This window comes from Lampris incognitus, chromosome 8 (genome assembly GCF_029633865.1).
Source record: "Lampris incognitus isolate fLamInc1 chromosome 8, fLamInc1.hap2, whole genome shotgun sequence".
NCBI classification, from domain to species: Eukaryota; Metazoa; Chordata; class Actinopteri; order Lampriformes; family Lampridae; genus Lampris; species Lampris incognitus.
The window spans coordinates 41,698,088-41,713,354 of record NC_079218.1 but is presented as its reverse complement, the minus strand read 5'-3'; the positions used below and the strand labels follow the sequence as shown (position 1 = coordinate 41,713,354).

At 47.0% G+C, this 15,267-nt stretch overlaps 1 protein-coding gene across 1 annotated transcript; it reads right to left on the bottom strand.

Annotated features, from left to right (window-relative positions):
- Positions 1-2,509: 2,509 nt before the first annotated feature.
- Positions 2,510-11,120, bottom strand: rin1a (Ras and Rab interactor 1a). The gene is made up of 6 exons (XM_056285462.1): positions 10,969-11,120; positions 9,822-10,022; positions 7,772-7,886; positions 6,284-6,356; positions 5,917-6,008; positions 2,510-5,375 (listed from the first exon to the last, which is right to left on the bottom strand). The coding sequence occupies exons 2-6, from the start codon at positions 10,020-10,022 to the stop codon at positions 4,066-4,068; spliced, it is 1,791 nt and encodes a 596-aa protein (XP_056141437.1). The 5' UTR covers positions 10,969-11,120; the 3' UTR covers positions 2,510-4,065.
- Positions 11,121-15,267: the final 4,147 nt, after the last annotated feature.

The window sequence follows — 15,267 nt, the reverse complement described above, 5'->3', positions numbered from 1 at the left end:
CCCCAGCAGTCTCTCTACCATCACTCACTCAGATCAAACATCTTCCCCACGTACGTGTTTGGTCCAACAACAGCTGAATCTCCCAACCATGCCCGCATGCTTTACCTGCAGCCATATGATTCACTCTTGGGCCATTTGAGTTCACAAGAAAGTGCACCTAATACCTTTTTAATCATGTAAAACAGCAGAAATAAATAGGCAGCATACATGAAAACTAAATTTGGTAACACTTTCTATGAAGCTTGCATCTATAACGCCCTATAAGCATCTATAACGCCCTATAAGTGTAGCTATAAGTCATTGTAAGATTCATTATAACCATGTATACATCCTCACAACACCTCATAACCACCTTTATGATACATTGTCAATTTAAAACGGATTTATGCATTATAAATATGTTGTGGCGGACACCAGGGGCTATGCCTCTCACCCAGCAGGACTGTGAGCTGGGGGCGTGGTTTACGTTCCCGGGCTGGCCGGTGCAGGGTTGTTCCTGCTGCAGTTGGTTTTTGGAGTTGAGGAATAAACATCAAACTCGCCTTGGTCTCATGTGTTTTTCCTCATTCCTGCCAAAATGTCATCATTAGCCTGTTTGTCAAATGTCATAATGCAGCATAGCCAACTTGTTTTGCTGAAGTTTTGTAGAGATGCATAATGAGACTTCAGTGCTATTTCAGTCTTCAGCCATAGCCGTTAGTCATTGTAATACACATTATAGGAAAGTATGGGCGTTATAGATGCTTATAGGGCATTATAGATGCTTGTAGGGTGTTATAGATGCAAGCTTCATAGAAAGTGTTACCAAAAAAATGTTTTTTTGCAAAACATTTGGTTACACAGCCCCGAAAAGTCCCCTAACAACTGCTGACATGTTCACTTGCTAGAACAAATCAAGTCTATTCAACCCACAAATCTGAAAATTACATAACAACACCTGTTTCTTTTTTCCATAACGTGCTAGTTTTGACGAATGCTGTTTTGAAGAACCAGGAAGAGGATTTTGTTAAAGTCCCACCCATGTTTGTCACATCATTGAAACACTGAAAAGCCCAGCATGTCCTCTGTCAGACAGTATAGGACTTAATACAATAGCATGTATAATGTGTAAAATGTGTAATAGCATGTATGGAGTGAGAGATCACAAACCAAAAATAAATGTCCCCTAGAGAGGGCAAAAATGAATTGCTGGATCTCAGGAAGATGGTAGAAATTTTAAAAAAAAAGTCCATTTAAATGTAACGTCACATAGTGAACTCTTTCTGAAGCCACAGTAAATGTGTGTGTAAATGGTGTATAAATATGAAGAGGATAGCTGTGTTAATTCTGACAGAAACTGAGATCACATTTGTTTGTTACGATGGGGCAGCAGAAGGCATTTTAAGTTGTGCTGTGGTGACGGTGATATTTCCTTACTTCCAGCACATATACACATCATGAGAGTCAGTAAGGTCAGGCTCTTCTCTAGCGGGCTGGAGAAACAGCACTGCATTAGTGACCAACCTGGTGCAAGTCTCAAGATGGTCACTTATTCTGAACATGTAATTTTGGCCCCGAATGATGTTATTTTGAGACAATCTGTGGATCAATGACATCAGATATCTGTAACAAGATGCCATATCTTGCAAGTTTTCCTTCAATGGAAAATTCCCCACTCTTTCCGTGACTGTGGCTGTACGCCAATATAATCCTGCAATTTGCAGCCTAAACCAGATACCAGAAAACTAATATGATGAAATCTCTGAAATCTGACACTAAAGCCATTCCTTGGTATTGCTCCACTGACAGTAAATAATACACTAACAATTCATATCCGTGTCGAATTCACCTGTGTTTTGTACTTTTACAAAAACAAAGGCTTTATTTCAAGCGGTTAGTAACTGTTTTGAATAACGTCTTTATGCATGCTCAATAATCCAGGTAAGATTGAATCAGTTCATCTGGACACAACGTGTATTGACAGAAACATTCCATCACTCATCTAAGTGACCTCTTCAGTCTAAACTGACTGCAGGTACCCCCGCCCTTATAAACAATACAGTGGCATAACGACCGAAACCAGTGATCGGTTTCATATTGTAGCGAATTCGGGGGGCCGTCTGGGAGACCGTCACCACAGCCGGGACGCGAACCCGTGTCTCCCGCTCCGCAAGCGACAACGTTAACCTTAAGTCGACTGGTTAACGTTGTCACTTGCGGTGCAGGAGATACGGGTTCGCGTCCGGACTGTGGCGGTTCCCGGACAGCCCCCCCGAATTCGCTACATTGGTGTCAGAAGTGGGATGGTGAGACCGTGAGGTCATCGGAAGCGCGTGCGCCCAGAGGCGTGAGGGAGTTGATATGCTGAAGCGCGGGGACGCGCTTCCCGAAAGAGGGGGGGTAGTGTAGCGTGCATGGATGAGTAGACACGTTGGTCCTTGACTAACGGGTCGGACCCTTTAGTCGACTGGTTAACGTTGTCGCTTGCGGAGCGGGAGACACGACTTCGCGTCCCGGCTGTGGCGACGGTCTCCCGGACTGCCCCCCCCGAATTCGCTACAATATGCAAATATGGGCGTGACCATTAACTGGAGTTACAATGGCCATGTGTACTATTCACAGAGGATTTGGGAATGGTTGCAATCACAGCATTGTAAGATGGTGACAGATGTACTCCTCTTACCCCCCCCCCCTGGTTCAGGGATGCTCGTTCCCTCCTCACATTGATGGCCTCTTTGACTCCCCGTTCAAACCAGCGTTCCTCCCTATCACTGATGTGCACATCCCCATCCTCGAAAGAGTGGCCACTGGCCTTGTCACTCAGCTGAGTGTCGAAACGTATGAACTGATTCAACTTGGTTTTGAATAACAGAACTATTTCTTATATCCTTCTGTACTGGCCCAGGGTGGTTTCCCCATTGTTCACCATGTAACATAAAAAATATCAGATAAATGAGGCAGCCCAAGAAAATCCCCTAACAGCAACATTCTTGTGGTCTGGGAAAAGCGGGTGTTTGCCGTCATGCATCTGTTCTTTTTCACCCCACACAGACAAAGTATAAGTATAGCAACAGCTGTCTTCACTTCTACCCCAAGTGTAAGCCCTTACCACCAACAACGTGACGCAGTCCTGAAACGCTGCCACTCTTCTCCAAAGTTTACTAAAAAAAACAAATTCTGGAAGTTAATCAGTACTTTCACCTTGTATGTAGCTGGACTGAGATACACCTTAGGTGTTTTAACACGAGACTTCTGCAACAGAAATCCATATTGCCCAACTTTTCCCGTTCATCTCGGCACATTAATGCTTGACGCTGGTCTGGAATTCCTTTCTCTGCAGCCGTTTGCAGAGACGCTGTGGATGCACCCAAAAACTCTTCACCACTGCCCCTCTTCCTCTCCTCCCACAACACCACTCCTCCTCCTAACCAGAGGTAATTTGGGGCCGAACCTTGTGGAAAATTGCTAACATGCTGCTCCATCATCAGAAATAGAAGCTACTGATGACGTGGCACCGCCGTAACGCTGACTCAACCCAAGCCCACAGTACAGCAGCAAAGCTTGATGTTTTGTTCAATATATAAGCTGTCTGTTTTTAAAATGAATCTTAATTAAAAGGTACACCAAATGAAAGTTAAAAGCTACAGAACATTTTATGGTATTGCCTGCAATCCAAACCAACGGGTGATGAAGCCACAGCGTAAAAGGGCAGCTGCGTTTGACACATTATATACATTTTAAAATGAATCCCTTCTGCTAAACAGAGCAACGTTATTGCTGAATGTTTCATTAGTTGCTGGCACTTCGCCCATCATGTTGTTAATTTTTGGGTTATGATGTCAGATTCTGGGTACGATAACAACCAAACATACTAGTAGTTCGAAGAGTAGGATACAATTGTGTATCAGCAGACAATATGGGGGCATAGAAATCTATTTCCAGGTCATGGAGGACACATTTCTGGGGTAATGAGATGCACCCTGTGGTTCCTGGGGGGGAAAAAACTCTTTGCCACTTCCTTTTTCCAGTTTCAACCCATCAGTTTCACTACCCCTAATGATGTCATTATGGATCCTGAAGGCTGCATTACTGATGTCCAGGAGACAAACCGCCGTGATCCTGTATGAGGGGTGTGGGTGGTGGGGTCTCTACTGCCTCCTCTAGACTGCTGAGGGAACTGCAGCTATCCGTGCCGCTTAGAGAAGCGGCATAAATCTGCTGTAACAGCAAACCCATCTCATCCTCTTCATCCTCCTGTGTTTCCTCCTCACCCTCCTCGTCGTCTGTCTCATTGCCATCCTCTTCTCCTCCTCCTTCCCCCCCACGTCCCTCTTCTTTGCTTCTCAATCCCATTCTCAGAAAAGTGCTAGGTGTGTGATAGGCCTCCTCAACCGTAGGAGAAGTAGAGGGTGAGATGAAGGGAGAAAGGGAGAAAGGGACTTTGGGAGAAGGAGAAGGAGACTGGTAAGGTGAGAGTGAGAGAGGGTCACTGGGAGAGTCGTGTGAAGAGACCTTTGGAAATAACAAGGGAGACGCTCTTGGCGAGATGGAGGGAGAGAGATAAGGAGATAGGGAAGGAGAGTGGGATATACTGATCCTTGGAGAGGGCTGCTTATAGTCTGTGTTTTCTGGGAGATGCTCCGCTGTTGCTTTGGTCGTCACCTGAGCTAAAACCTCCTCTGCCTCTGTTACGGCCTTAAATTGACCTGGTTCCACCTGCCCCTGTATCTGAGACGGGGGCAGAGAGGGCTGGGGTTGAACCTGGACGTGAAGGCTTTGGGATTCAGCCTGGACATCTTGGGTTTGTAGCAGCTGTTGAAGCTGGGATGCAGGATCATTTTGAGAGGTATGACCTGAGCCAGCTGGGGTGCAAGACTCGGAGGCACAGGAACCTTCCTTTGATTTGGACTCATCCCGTCCCTTTGCTTTACACTTCCCTTTGGTCTTGGGCATTAGGGGTGGTGGGGGAGGGGGAGCCAGAGGGGGAGATAGGGAGCTCGAAGTCTCAGTGGAGACGCGAACCTTGATGCTGCCCTTGAACATGCGCCGCCTGTGCAAGGCATTCTGGGACTGAAGGAAAAGAGGGTTGAGGAAGCAAAGCGCACCCAGGCGGAGGCCACAGTTGAGCTCTCTGGGGCTGCGGGTCCTGATTGGACAGAACTCCTCGAACAGGGTGGGAATGGGATTTGACTGGATAGTGGCCGTATCCGTTTCCCCTGTCATGTGGAGCTGGTTGGTTTGATCAGGCTCAGCGGTCGAATTGAGCTTATTGGCAGAGCTCGTCACTGAGGTGGAGATGGGTGGGTGTGCAGCCGAAGGTTTTGGCCTCTTCTCATTCTTTTGCACTTTGGGAGGCTCTCGTGGCCCACGGAAGTTCAGCTGGGAACTCCAAAACTCTTTACAGCAAAAAAAAAAAAAAAAAAAAAGTTCAGTCAACCACCAATTAGTTATATTTCATGATAGGGACAATAAGTTAAATATTACCATTCATCATCTTTCAATGGTATTGTGTTGAGATGAAATTTGGATATTGTCATATCCTGATACACAATTTTGTTGACTAAATTAATGATAACACGAATCTATTACCTAACTGTTCTCACAAAATGAGGTTTGGAATATTTGAGGGAGTATTATGTGAAAACTATTTTTGGTTTGGTATTATAGTTTACATTACCTAACAGTTCAGTGTGATGGACTTAAGTTAGATTCTTCATTAAGGTCTTTTTGCAAATGAAAGCAAATATTGTAATACATATCAATATCATATCAAATTCCCTATGATACTTTTTTCCATATCACCCAGCCCTATGCCATTACTTGAATCATTACATTGCATAACATACTTATTACAATCAGTGTTGTAAAGGCTGCGTTCATCTCCTGAGCCCATGTGGATCACAGAAGATCACAGAAGATCAGAAAATGTGCACCTACCTATTCCCATATGTGAGATGGACTCAAGCTCCTTATGGGACGTTGCCTTCGCAATGGCTTCAGGGAGCTCCAGAGGGAAAGGTAAAACATCTCTGACACGCACAAACATACATTCATATCAACTCCCATGAGCTGATGCACATTGTCAGTTATCAATGCAGGGAAAGACAAAGACAATTTTTTGGACAAGATTGTAGTAGAAATGGGGACTACTGGTGTAAGTAAATGCAAACAAGAAGATATAAATGGGATTGATGTTTGATGAGGATGGTCAAGGGTAAAGAAAAAGGGGAAAAAATAGAGACAAGGAGGAGCGAACAGAGAAGGAAAATGGGCAAGAGGAACAGGACAAGAGTGAAGCTCTTACCTGCTGACACAGTAGAAGGCAATGAGTCTTGGGAGATCTGGAAAACCGATGGCAGACGTCTCCAGACAGAAAGCTGGGAGAATTAGGAGAGGTGGGTGGTGAGTATAAGCAATTGTAAATTTACCATCTCTAACCCTTACTGGGGTTCTGAACATACTGTTGATACTTTAGGACCACTAAACGGAGCCATCGCAGCAATCTCATCAGTAAGAGTCAATCTGAAAGGCACATAAAGACACTCATCTTGGACAGCATGTTATCTGTTGAAGCTCACATCAACAATGTGACTTGGTCTGCATACTTCCACCAACGCAATATTAATCGTCTTCACCCATCACTTACACCTAACAGCACCGCCATACTCATTCACACCCTGGTTACATCCCGTATTGACAACTGCAATTCTGTTCTCCTTGGCCTTCCCCTCAAGTATCTTCATAAACTTCAGTTGGTCCAGAATTCAGCTGCCCGTATCATTACCAGAACTCCTTCCATAGATCATATCACTCCTGTTCTTCAGCAACTCCACTGGCTCCCTGTTAAATACCGTATTGACTTCAAGATCCTGCTCCTCACATTTAAGGTCCTTAATGACCTAGCTCCTTCATATCTTTCTGAACTCCTTCATATCCACACACCCTCCCGCACTCTCAGATCCTCTTCTGCTCTCCAACTCACTACACCATTGGCCCGCTTGACTACCACCCGTCTAGAGCCTTCAGTCATTCTGCCCCCCACCTATGGAACTCTCTCCCACAAGACATTGACAACATCGACTCTCTTTCAACCTTCAAATCCCATCACTAAACGCACCTTTTCAAACTGGCATATTCAGGCTGATCCATGCTTCATTGAGTTTTGTGCAGATGATGATTTTATCTGTTTTGATTGTATGCTGTCTGATACAGTGCTGCTTGTTTTTTAACTGTGTTCTGTCAGGTGTCCTTGAGTGCTCTGAAAGGCAACCCACAAATAAAATGTATTATTATTAATATTATTATAATTATATAAGCCAGTCAGTACTGGAATTTACAACACCGGTGGACTGGTAGAATGAGGTGCCATAAAAATTCAAATATGTTAATATGGGCTAACATATGTTCACCTGCTCTTTGTCAAGTCATACACATCAGGGCTGCTACTGACGTAATTTGCAGAAGTGCTTTGATAAGATTATTAATGTCCAGCGTCTATAAAGCGCAATGCCAACCAGGCGAACATGGCAGTGGCTAGGTGTGACGAAATACCGCATCACATTCGTATGATAGAGAGCATAACAGTAACTATAGCAACGATAAAACGGGCCTTTTGTGAATGCAACAATCTGAGCCCAACATGAAAATCCTTGGTCGCCCATAGTTTTTATTCCATAGGTCTGTCATGAAGAAGGCAGATTCACTCCTGATCTGTGTCCTCTCTCTCTCTCTCTCTCTCTCTCTCTCTCTCTCTACTGCTCAGGGTCAGTGTGTGGAGACGCTAGGGCCTTACTGGAGTGCTCCTCCCGGATGCCGAACTGCTGGACGAAGGATGGAACGCTGTCATCTGCCAGACGAACACACAGCACATCTCTCTGGGATGTGCGAGACTTGCGCACCAGGAACGCCTGCAACAGGAAACAGCTCATCAAACATATATACATCGAAGTGATATCTTCAGTCTCAGCTGACTGCAGGTATCCCCACCCTTATAAACAATACAGTGGCATAACGACCTAGCATGGCAAACTAGGTTGGATGGTGACAGATATGCTTAGCCCCCCACCCCCCACCCCCCTCGGTTCAGGGATGGTTGTTCCCTCTTCATATAGATGGCCTCCTTGACTCCCCGTTCAAACCAGCATTCCTCCCTATCAAGGATGTGCACATCCTCATCCTTGAAAGAGTGGCCACTGGCCTTTCGATGGGTGTAGACTGCGGAGTCCTGGCCTGACGCATTAGCTCCTCTGTGTTGTGAGAGCGTCTGTTTGGTTTCCTCGATGTGCAAGTACAGCAATCCTCCCGGGACTTACAAATGCTCAGTTAAGATAACCACACTTAACCAGGGCCCGTTTAATGTGGGATTTCTCCCCTTACCCAGCCGCTGTGTCGGTGGGGACGTTGTCAGCTCAGTGGTACAGCGTCCTGATGACTCCTAGTTTGTGCTCCAGTGGCTGATGAGAGTCAACCCTTAAGTACTGTCTCTAAGTACCCACTCTTTCAAGAATGTGGATGTGTGCATCCTTGGTAGGGAGGAACATGCAGTGTCTTTGTCCACATCTGTGTCTAAGTTTTGTTTTTTGTTTGATGGCTGGGAGAGTGGGGCAGGCTAAGCTAACTGCTAGCCCATGCAGACCGGCAGTTCGATAACACCGAGGGCGGTCTGGTGGCGGCCTCACCTGGCGTTGACTGTGGTCTTTTTGATGTCGTCGTGAGGAGTGCAGGGAGGGGTGTAGGGGATGTCTGGCTGGGAGAGCTGGCGCTGAATTGGCTGAGAGAGTTTGGTCTGCTTCATCCAGCGGGCCCGGGGACCACAACCCCTGCCTGGAACTCCGCCCGAGGAGGAAACGCCGAGGGCGGTCTGACAGGACGCGGAAGCGGGGCAGGCTAAGCTAACTGCTAATCCATGCAGACCGGCAGTTCCGAGTGTCACCCTGGCTGGTGTTCGTTCCCTTGGACAGTGATTTTTTTGTTTAGTTTGGATATATGTGTTAGTTTGGATATGTGTGTTCTTGTAGTTTTGGGATGTGTTTTTGTCTTTGTGTTGTACTGCTGTGGGCTGGGGGAAACGGCATTTCGTTTCATTTCATGTACACAAGTACATGAAGTTTGTCATTTCACTTCATGTACACAAGTACATGAAGTGAAATGACAAAGCGTTCCTGATTCCTGAACGCTGGTTTGAACGGGGAGTCACAGAGGCCATCTATGTGAAGAGGGATTGACCATTCCTGAACTGAGAGGGGGGGGGCGCTAAGGGTACATCTGTCACCATTTTACAGTGCTGGGGTTGCAACTATTCCCCAGTCCTCTGTGAATAGTACACACGGCCATTGCAACTCTAGTTAATGGTCACCTCAGTTTGCATATGAAAGCGATCGTTGGTTTCGGCCGTTACGCCACTGTGTTGTTTATAAGGGTGGGGACACCTGCAGTCAGCGGACACTGAAGAAGTCAATAAATGTTGTGTCCAGATGAACTGATTCAACTTTCTGTGATTTCCTTGCCTGGATTATTGAGCATGCATAAAGACATCTGAGGGTGTATGTTTGAGAGAGGGAGGGTGAATGAGGGAAAGAGAGACACCCAAGAGAGAGCGAGAAAGAGAGAGAGAATGAGGGAGGGCAAGAGAGATAGATTAAGCGTATGTGTCTGCTCGTTTGTCTGTCTATGAATATAAGTTTGTGCACAGGTCCACTATGCATGCACCAGTCTCATACCCACACCTGTGTTTGTCTTAGTTTGTCATTTGTGTGTGGGTGCAGTATGGTTGTATTTCCTTGTCTGTGTGTGTGTGTGTGTGTGTGTGTGTGGGGTGGGGTGGGGGTGGGGGGGATTCTAACCCCAGGTGGCTCTCTTTGCAGTATGTGCAGTGCCGTGGCAGGGTTGATTGACAGCTGCAGCCATACAGGAACTGTTAGCAGGAGGCGGTCCAACACGCTGACGCTCTTCAGAGAGCCTCCTCTAGGATGCCCTATCCCCGTTTTCTGAGACAACCGGGCGGGCTCGGGGAAGTCATACAGAGGCTCCTCCTGCTGTGCCATCTGGACGTAACACACCCACACACACACACACACACACACACACACACACACACACACACACACACACACACACACACACACACACACACACACAGAGGCATGCCCTTACACACAACTGGTTATAATTAACAACACCGCTTCTGCAGCTCCTGGAGACTCTACATTTCTTCCTGCTCCGTGCTCTGTTTAATAATACACACAATAACAGAAAGACATGGCACACATATGCGCACATTCTCTGATTTTCTCTCTCTCTCTCTCTCTCTCTCTCTCTCACACACACACACACACACACACAGTCCTTAATTTATCCTAAATCCCCGTTGCTTACTGTAACAGAGACATTTCAACATGAGCTCGGAGGAGGGTTACAAACCCACAGGTGGTTTTCCTACACACGCACACGCACACAATCATGTAATAAATGTTATACAAGTCTGCCTGAAGATGGGGGACAAGCCCAGACTTGGTTAAGTTCAGCAGCTCAGAGGGAGAGTTAGTGAATTTCCGAGGCATTAAAGAACAATTCGCTGACTATATTGAGCTTTAATTAGAACAGAACAGAATTCCAGGACAGCGGGGGTGGCGGGGGTGGCGGGGGTTGGGGTTAGGAAATGGATTTGATGTGAAGGTAGAAGTGGAGGCTGTTAGACTGAAGGCGCGCGGGTGAAATGACATGGAAAACTGCTCTCATCCTGTGGAAAAGTGTAGTCGGCGTGCAGTCAGCATGTCAGCATCTGTCTGCCCGGGACCTTTTTAATACTGTTTGTCTGATTTAACTAAGCATTTCAGCCTTACAGGACTCAAAACCCGGCCATAAAAACGAGACGCTTGTCAAATAACCCTAACTTACCCTGAATGACAAGTCCACATTCCAGCAGCATCCAAGCTGGCTGAACAGGCCTGTGACAGGGGAACTGAATAAACTGGATCTGGTTTCACCTACCTCTTCGCCCCGGATTCTTCTATCGCTTCTTTACGACCCCAGTTGGTGATGACATTGCGGTAGGTAGACGCGTTTCTGTCGTCCATCAACTTTGGTGAACCAAGCGCTAACTTTTCTGACACTTCTGGGGCCCTCCTTCCTTCCTGCCTGCCTGCCTGCCTGCCTGGCGCTCTCCGTCCCGCAGGAGCGAGGTCGTTCTTCCTTCAGTCAGACCGAGGCTCCTCCTCCGCGTCCCACCTGATCAAACCTGGACTCGGCCTCGAAGTCGACACGTGCCTCTCGGCGTTCTCCCGGAAATCGGCTGTGTTACGGTGTCGTCACAAAGCGACCGATAAATGGGTGGTTGTGTGATCCTGGCTACAGGAGTGGTGGTGCAGTAAGCGCAGCAGCGGAGAGGTTGTAGAAAACTACCCGTGGAGGCTTTGTGAGGGATGATGTATGATGTGGAAATATGTTTCTTCGGCCCACGGCGCTGGAACGGCTTTTATAAAGGGGGGGGGGGGCCAGAATTTGGGCGGACATCAACCACATAGGCTTCACTTCTGTCAAGACAGCATTACTACCATCTTATGCCATTAATGTTTTGGTTTTATTGTGATATCTTGCCTCTTGGAGTCTGTGTTGTTTTTTTTTCTTCCACCGACTGGAAACCGTCCGAATGCTTTACTTGTTTGTGTTTTTTGTGTGCGTACGAGCGTGCAAATTAGTTTTGGTTCCTTGTAGTTGGCGGTGGCTCACGCATACTGTCAGTAAGGTAGCAAGACGGCGCCCAGCGCATGTTGCCCAGTCGAAGATCCATAAACAGCTTTGATAAAGTAATCACAATTATTCTATGGGGTGTTGCGGACACACACACACACACACACACACACACACACACACATATTGTAACTTGAATGGATAAGTAGACACGTAGACGGGTCTGACTCTTTAGTCGAGTGGTTAGCGATGTCTCCCGCGGTGCGGGCGATAAGGGTTCGCATCTCGGCCGCGGCAGTTCCTGTGGTTGCCTCCCGAATTCGCTATATATATATATATATATATATATATATATATATATATATATATATATATATATATATCCCAGCAGTCATTGGGCGGCAAGTGGGGAGACCCCATGGACAGGCCGCCAGGCCATCACACACACACCTCGGGACAATTTAGTACGGCTGATTCACCTAACCCACGTGTCTTGGACTGTGGGAGGAAACCGGAAACCCGCGCAGACATGGGGAGGAACATAAGAAGTCCACGCAGAGGACGAACCGGGACGATCCCCTAAGGTTAGACTACCCCGGGGCTCGAACCCAGGACCTTCTTGCTGTGAGGCGACCGTGCTAACCACTGCGCCGTCTTTTATTTATATATATATTGTAGCGAATTCGGGAGGCAACCACAGGAACTGCCGCGGCCGAGACGCGAATCCGTATCGCCCGCACCGCAGGAGACATCGCTGACCGCTCGACTAAAGGGTCAGACCCGTCAGCCAGCGGCCAACGTGTCTACTTATCCGTGCACGTTACATTACCCCCCTCCTTCGGGAAGCGCGTCCCCGCGCTTAAGCATATCTGCTCCTTCACGCCTCTGGGCGCCTACGCTTCCGATGGCCTTACCGTCTCCCCATCCTACTTCTGACACCAATGTAGCAAATTCGGGGGGCAGTTTGGGAGACCGTCGCCACAGCCGGGACGCGAACCCGTGTCTCTCATTCCGTAAGCGACAACGTTAACCAGCGGTTAGCGATGTCTCCCGCGGTGCGGGTGATACGGGTTCGCGTCCCGGCTGCGGCAGTTGCTGTGATTGGCTCCCCGAATTTGCTACTATATATATATATATGTATATATATATGTGTGTGTAGGAAATAATTTTAATACATTGCAGTACAAGTCTGTATCGTGCGTCACGCACTGATCAACTGCCAAGGTGGCCAAACACCCATCCATCCATCCATCCATCCATTATCCGAACCGCTTATCCTCCCAGGGTCGCGGTATGCTGGAGCCTATCCCAGCAGCCATTTGGCGGCAGGTGGGGAGACACCGGGCAGGCCGCCAGGCCATCACAAGGGTGGCCAAATAACAAAGATAAAAAAACAAAACAAAACACAGCGAATAAATACTACATCGCCCCGTGCCTTGCCGCATAGTATTTATTTGCTGTTTTTTTTGTTTTCTTCTGTTTTGTTTTGCCACATTGGCAGCTGATGAGTGCGTGACGCACGAAACAGGCTTGCACTGCAATGTATTAAAGTTTTTGTTTCCTACATCTGTCTCAATATTCTGCTCCTCATTTGTTGAGCACTCTTACCAACACCATTGATGGTTTCCGGTGTCTCTCTGTATCGGCCCTCGTTCACCTTGGCTCACGTGCTGCCTTCAGTATTACTGAACATGGCGTTCTGCGCGCGCGCGCACACACACACACACACACACAAACACACACCAAGAACTTAGCCACGGGCTGTTGTGAAAAGCAAGGTTTTTAAACCTACTTTTAAAAGTGTTCGGTGTGGGGGCCTCTCTCAGGTCCTCAGGCAGGGCATTCCATCTACTTGGGGTGTAAATACAAAAGGCAGCTTGCCCTGCTTTAGAGGTAGTACGAGGGATTAGAGTTAGAACGAGACCACTGCCATTGGACCTGAGAATTCTTGCTGGTTTGTATTTGATTAGCATGTCTTTTATATAGCGAGGTGCAAGGCCATTTAGAGCTTTGTATACACGTAACAGAATTTTAAAATCCATTCTAGTTTTGACGGGGAGCCAATGCAGAGAACTAAGAGCAGGTGTAATGTGCGCTCATACTTTTTAGATCAGTGAGAACATTTACTGCCACAATGTGAATTAACTGTAGTTGCCGCACAACTGATTTTGGGAGGCTGGTGAATAGACCATTACAGTAGTCTAGTCTATTTGTTATAAATACATGGATTAATTTCTCAGAGTCTGATTTTGATAGAAAGCCCCTTCGTTTTGAAATGATTTTAAGATGGTAGAAGGCTGATCTTGTGAGATAATTGACATGTCTTTTAAAATGTAGATCGCCGTCTGTGATTACACCCAGATTTCTAGCTTCACTTTTGCGCTCCAGAGACAGAGAACAGAGATGAGCTGCAATTCCCTGTCCCTGAGTCTGCAGCAAAAAATTAGTATTTCTGTTTTGTTTTTGTTCAGTTGTAAAAAGTTCTCGGACATCCATAGATTAATATCATCAATGCACTGAGTTAGGAAATGTATGGGATCTAAGTCATCAGGAGATAGGGGTATGGACAGTTGTGAATCATCTGCATAATTATGATAAATTATTTTGTGTTTCTCTATGACATGTGCGAGTGGGAGCTCATAGAGATTGAACAGTAATGGTCCAAGAATCGAACCTTGAGGTATACACACACACGCACACACAATACCCACTTTGTCCAAGGCAAAGTCTCCAATGGACGAAAAGAACTGCCTGTCCTGTAGGTAGGCTTTGAACCAGTTCAGAACCGAGCCAGATGGGCTGACTCACCCCCCCTTTTCTCCCCAATTGTATTCTTTGGCCAATTACCCTACTCTTCCGAGCTGTCCCAGCTGCTTCTACACCCCCTCTGCCGACCCAGAGAAGGCTGCATACTACCACATGCCTCCTCTGATACACGTGGAGTCGCCAGCCTCTTCTTTTCACCTGTCAGTGAGGAATTTCACCATGAGGATGTAGCGCGTGGGAGGATCACGCTATTCCCCGCAGTTCCCCCTCCCCCCCGAACAGGCTCCCTGGCCGACCAGAGGAGGTTCTAGTGCAGCAACCAGGACACATACCGACATCCGGCTTCCCGGCTGCAGACATGGCCAATTGTGTCTGTAGGGACACCCAACCAAACTGGACGCAACATGGCGATTCAAACCAAAGAGCCCCGTTTTGGTAGGCAACGGAATAGACCGCTATGCTACCCAGATGACCCCGGCTGACCCATTTTTCTAATCTCTCCATAAAATATCATGGTCAACAGTGCTGAAAGTGGCACTGAAATCCAGGAGCTCAAGAATAGATAACACTGGACAACAAAGATTTTGCTTCCTGAACACTTTTGGGTGTATTTTATGGATTTTGGGCTGCTGATCATAAATATCACCTTAACATTTTCCTTCATGCTACACTGATGATCAGTTTAACATCATGGCCGTACTAAATTATCCCTAGGTGTGAATGTGTTGTGTGTGTGTGTGTGTGTGTGTGTGTGTGTGTGTGTGTGTGTGTGTGTGTGTGTGTAAGCCCTGTGATGGCCTGGCTGCCTGTCCAGTGTGTCTCCCCACCTGCCGC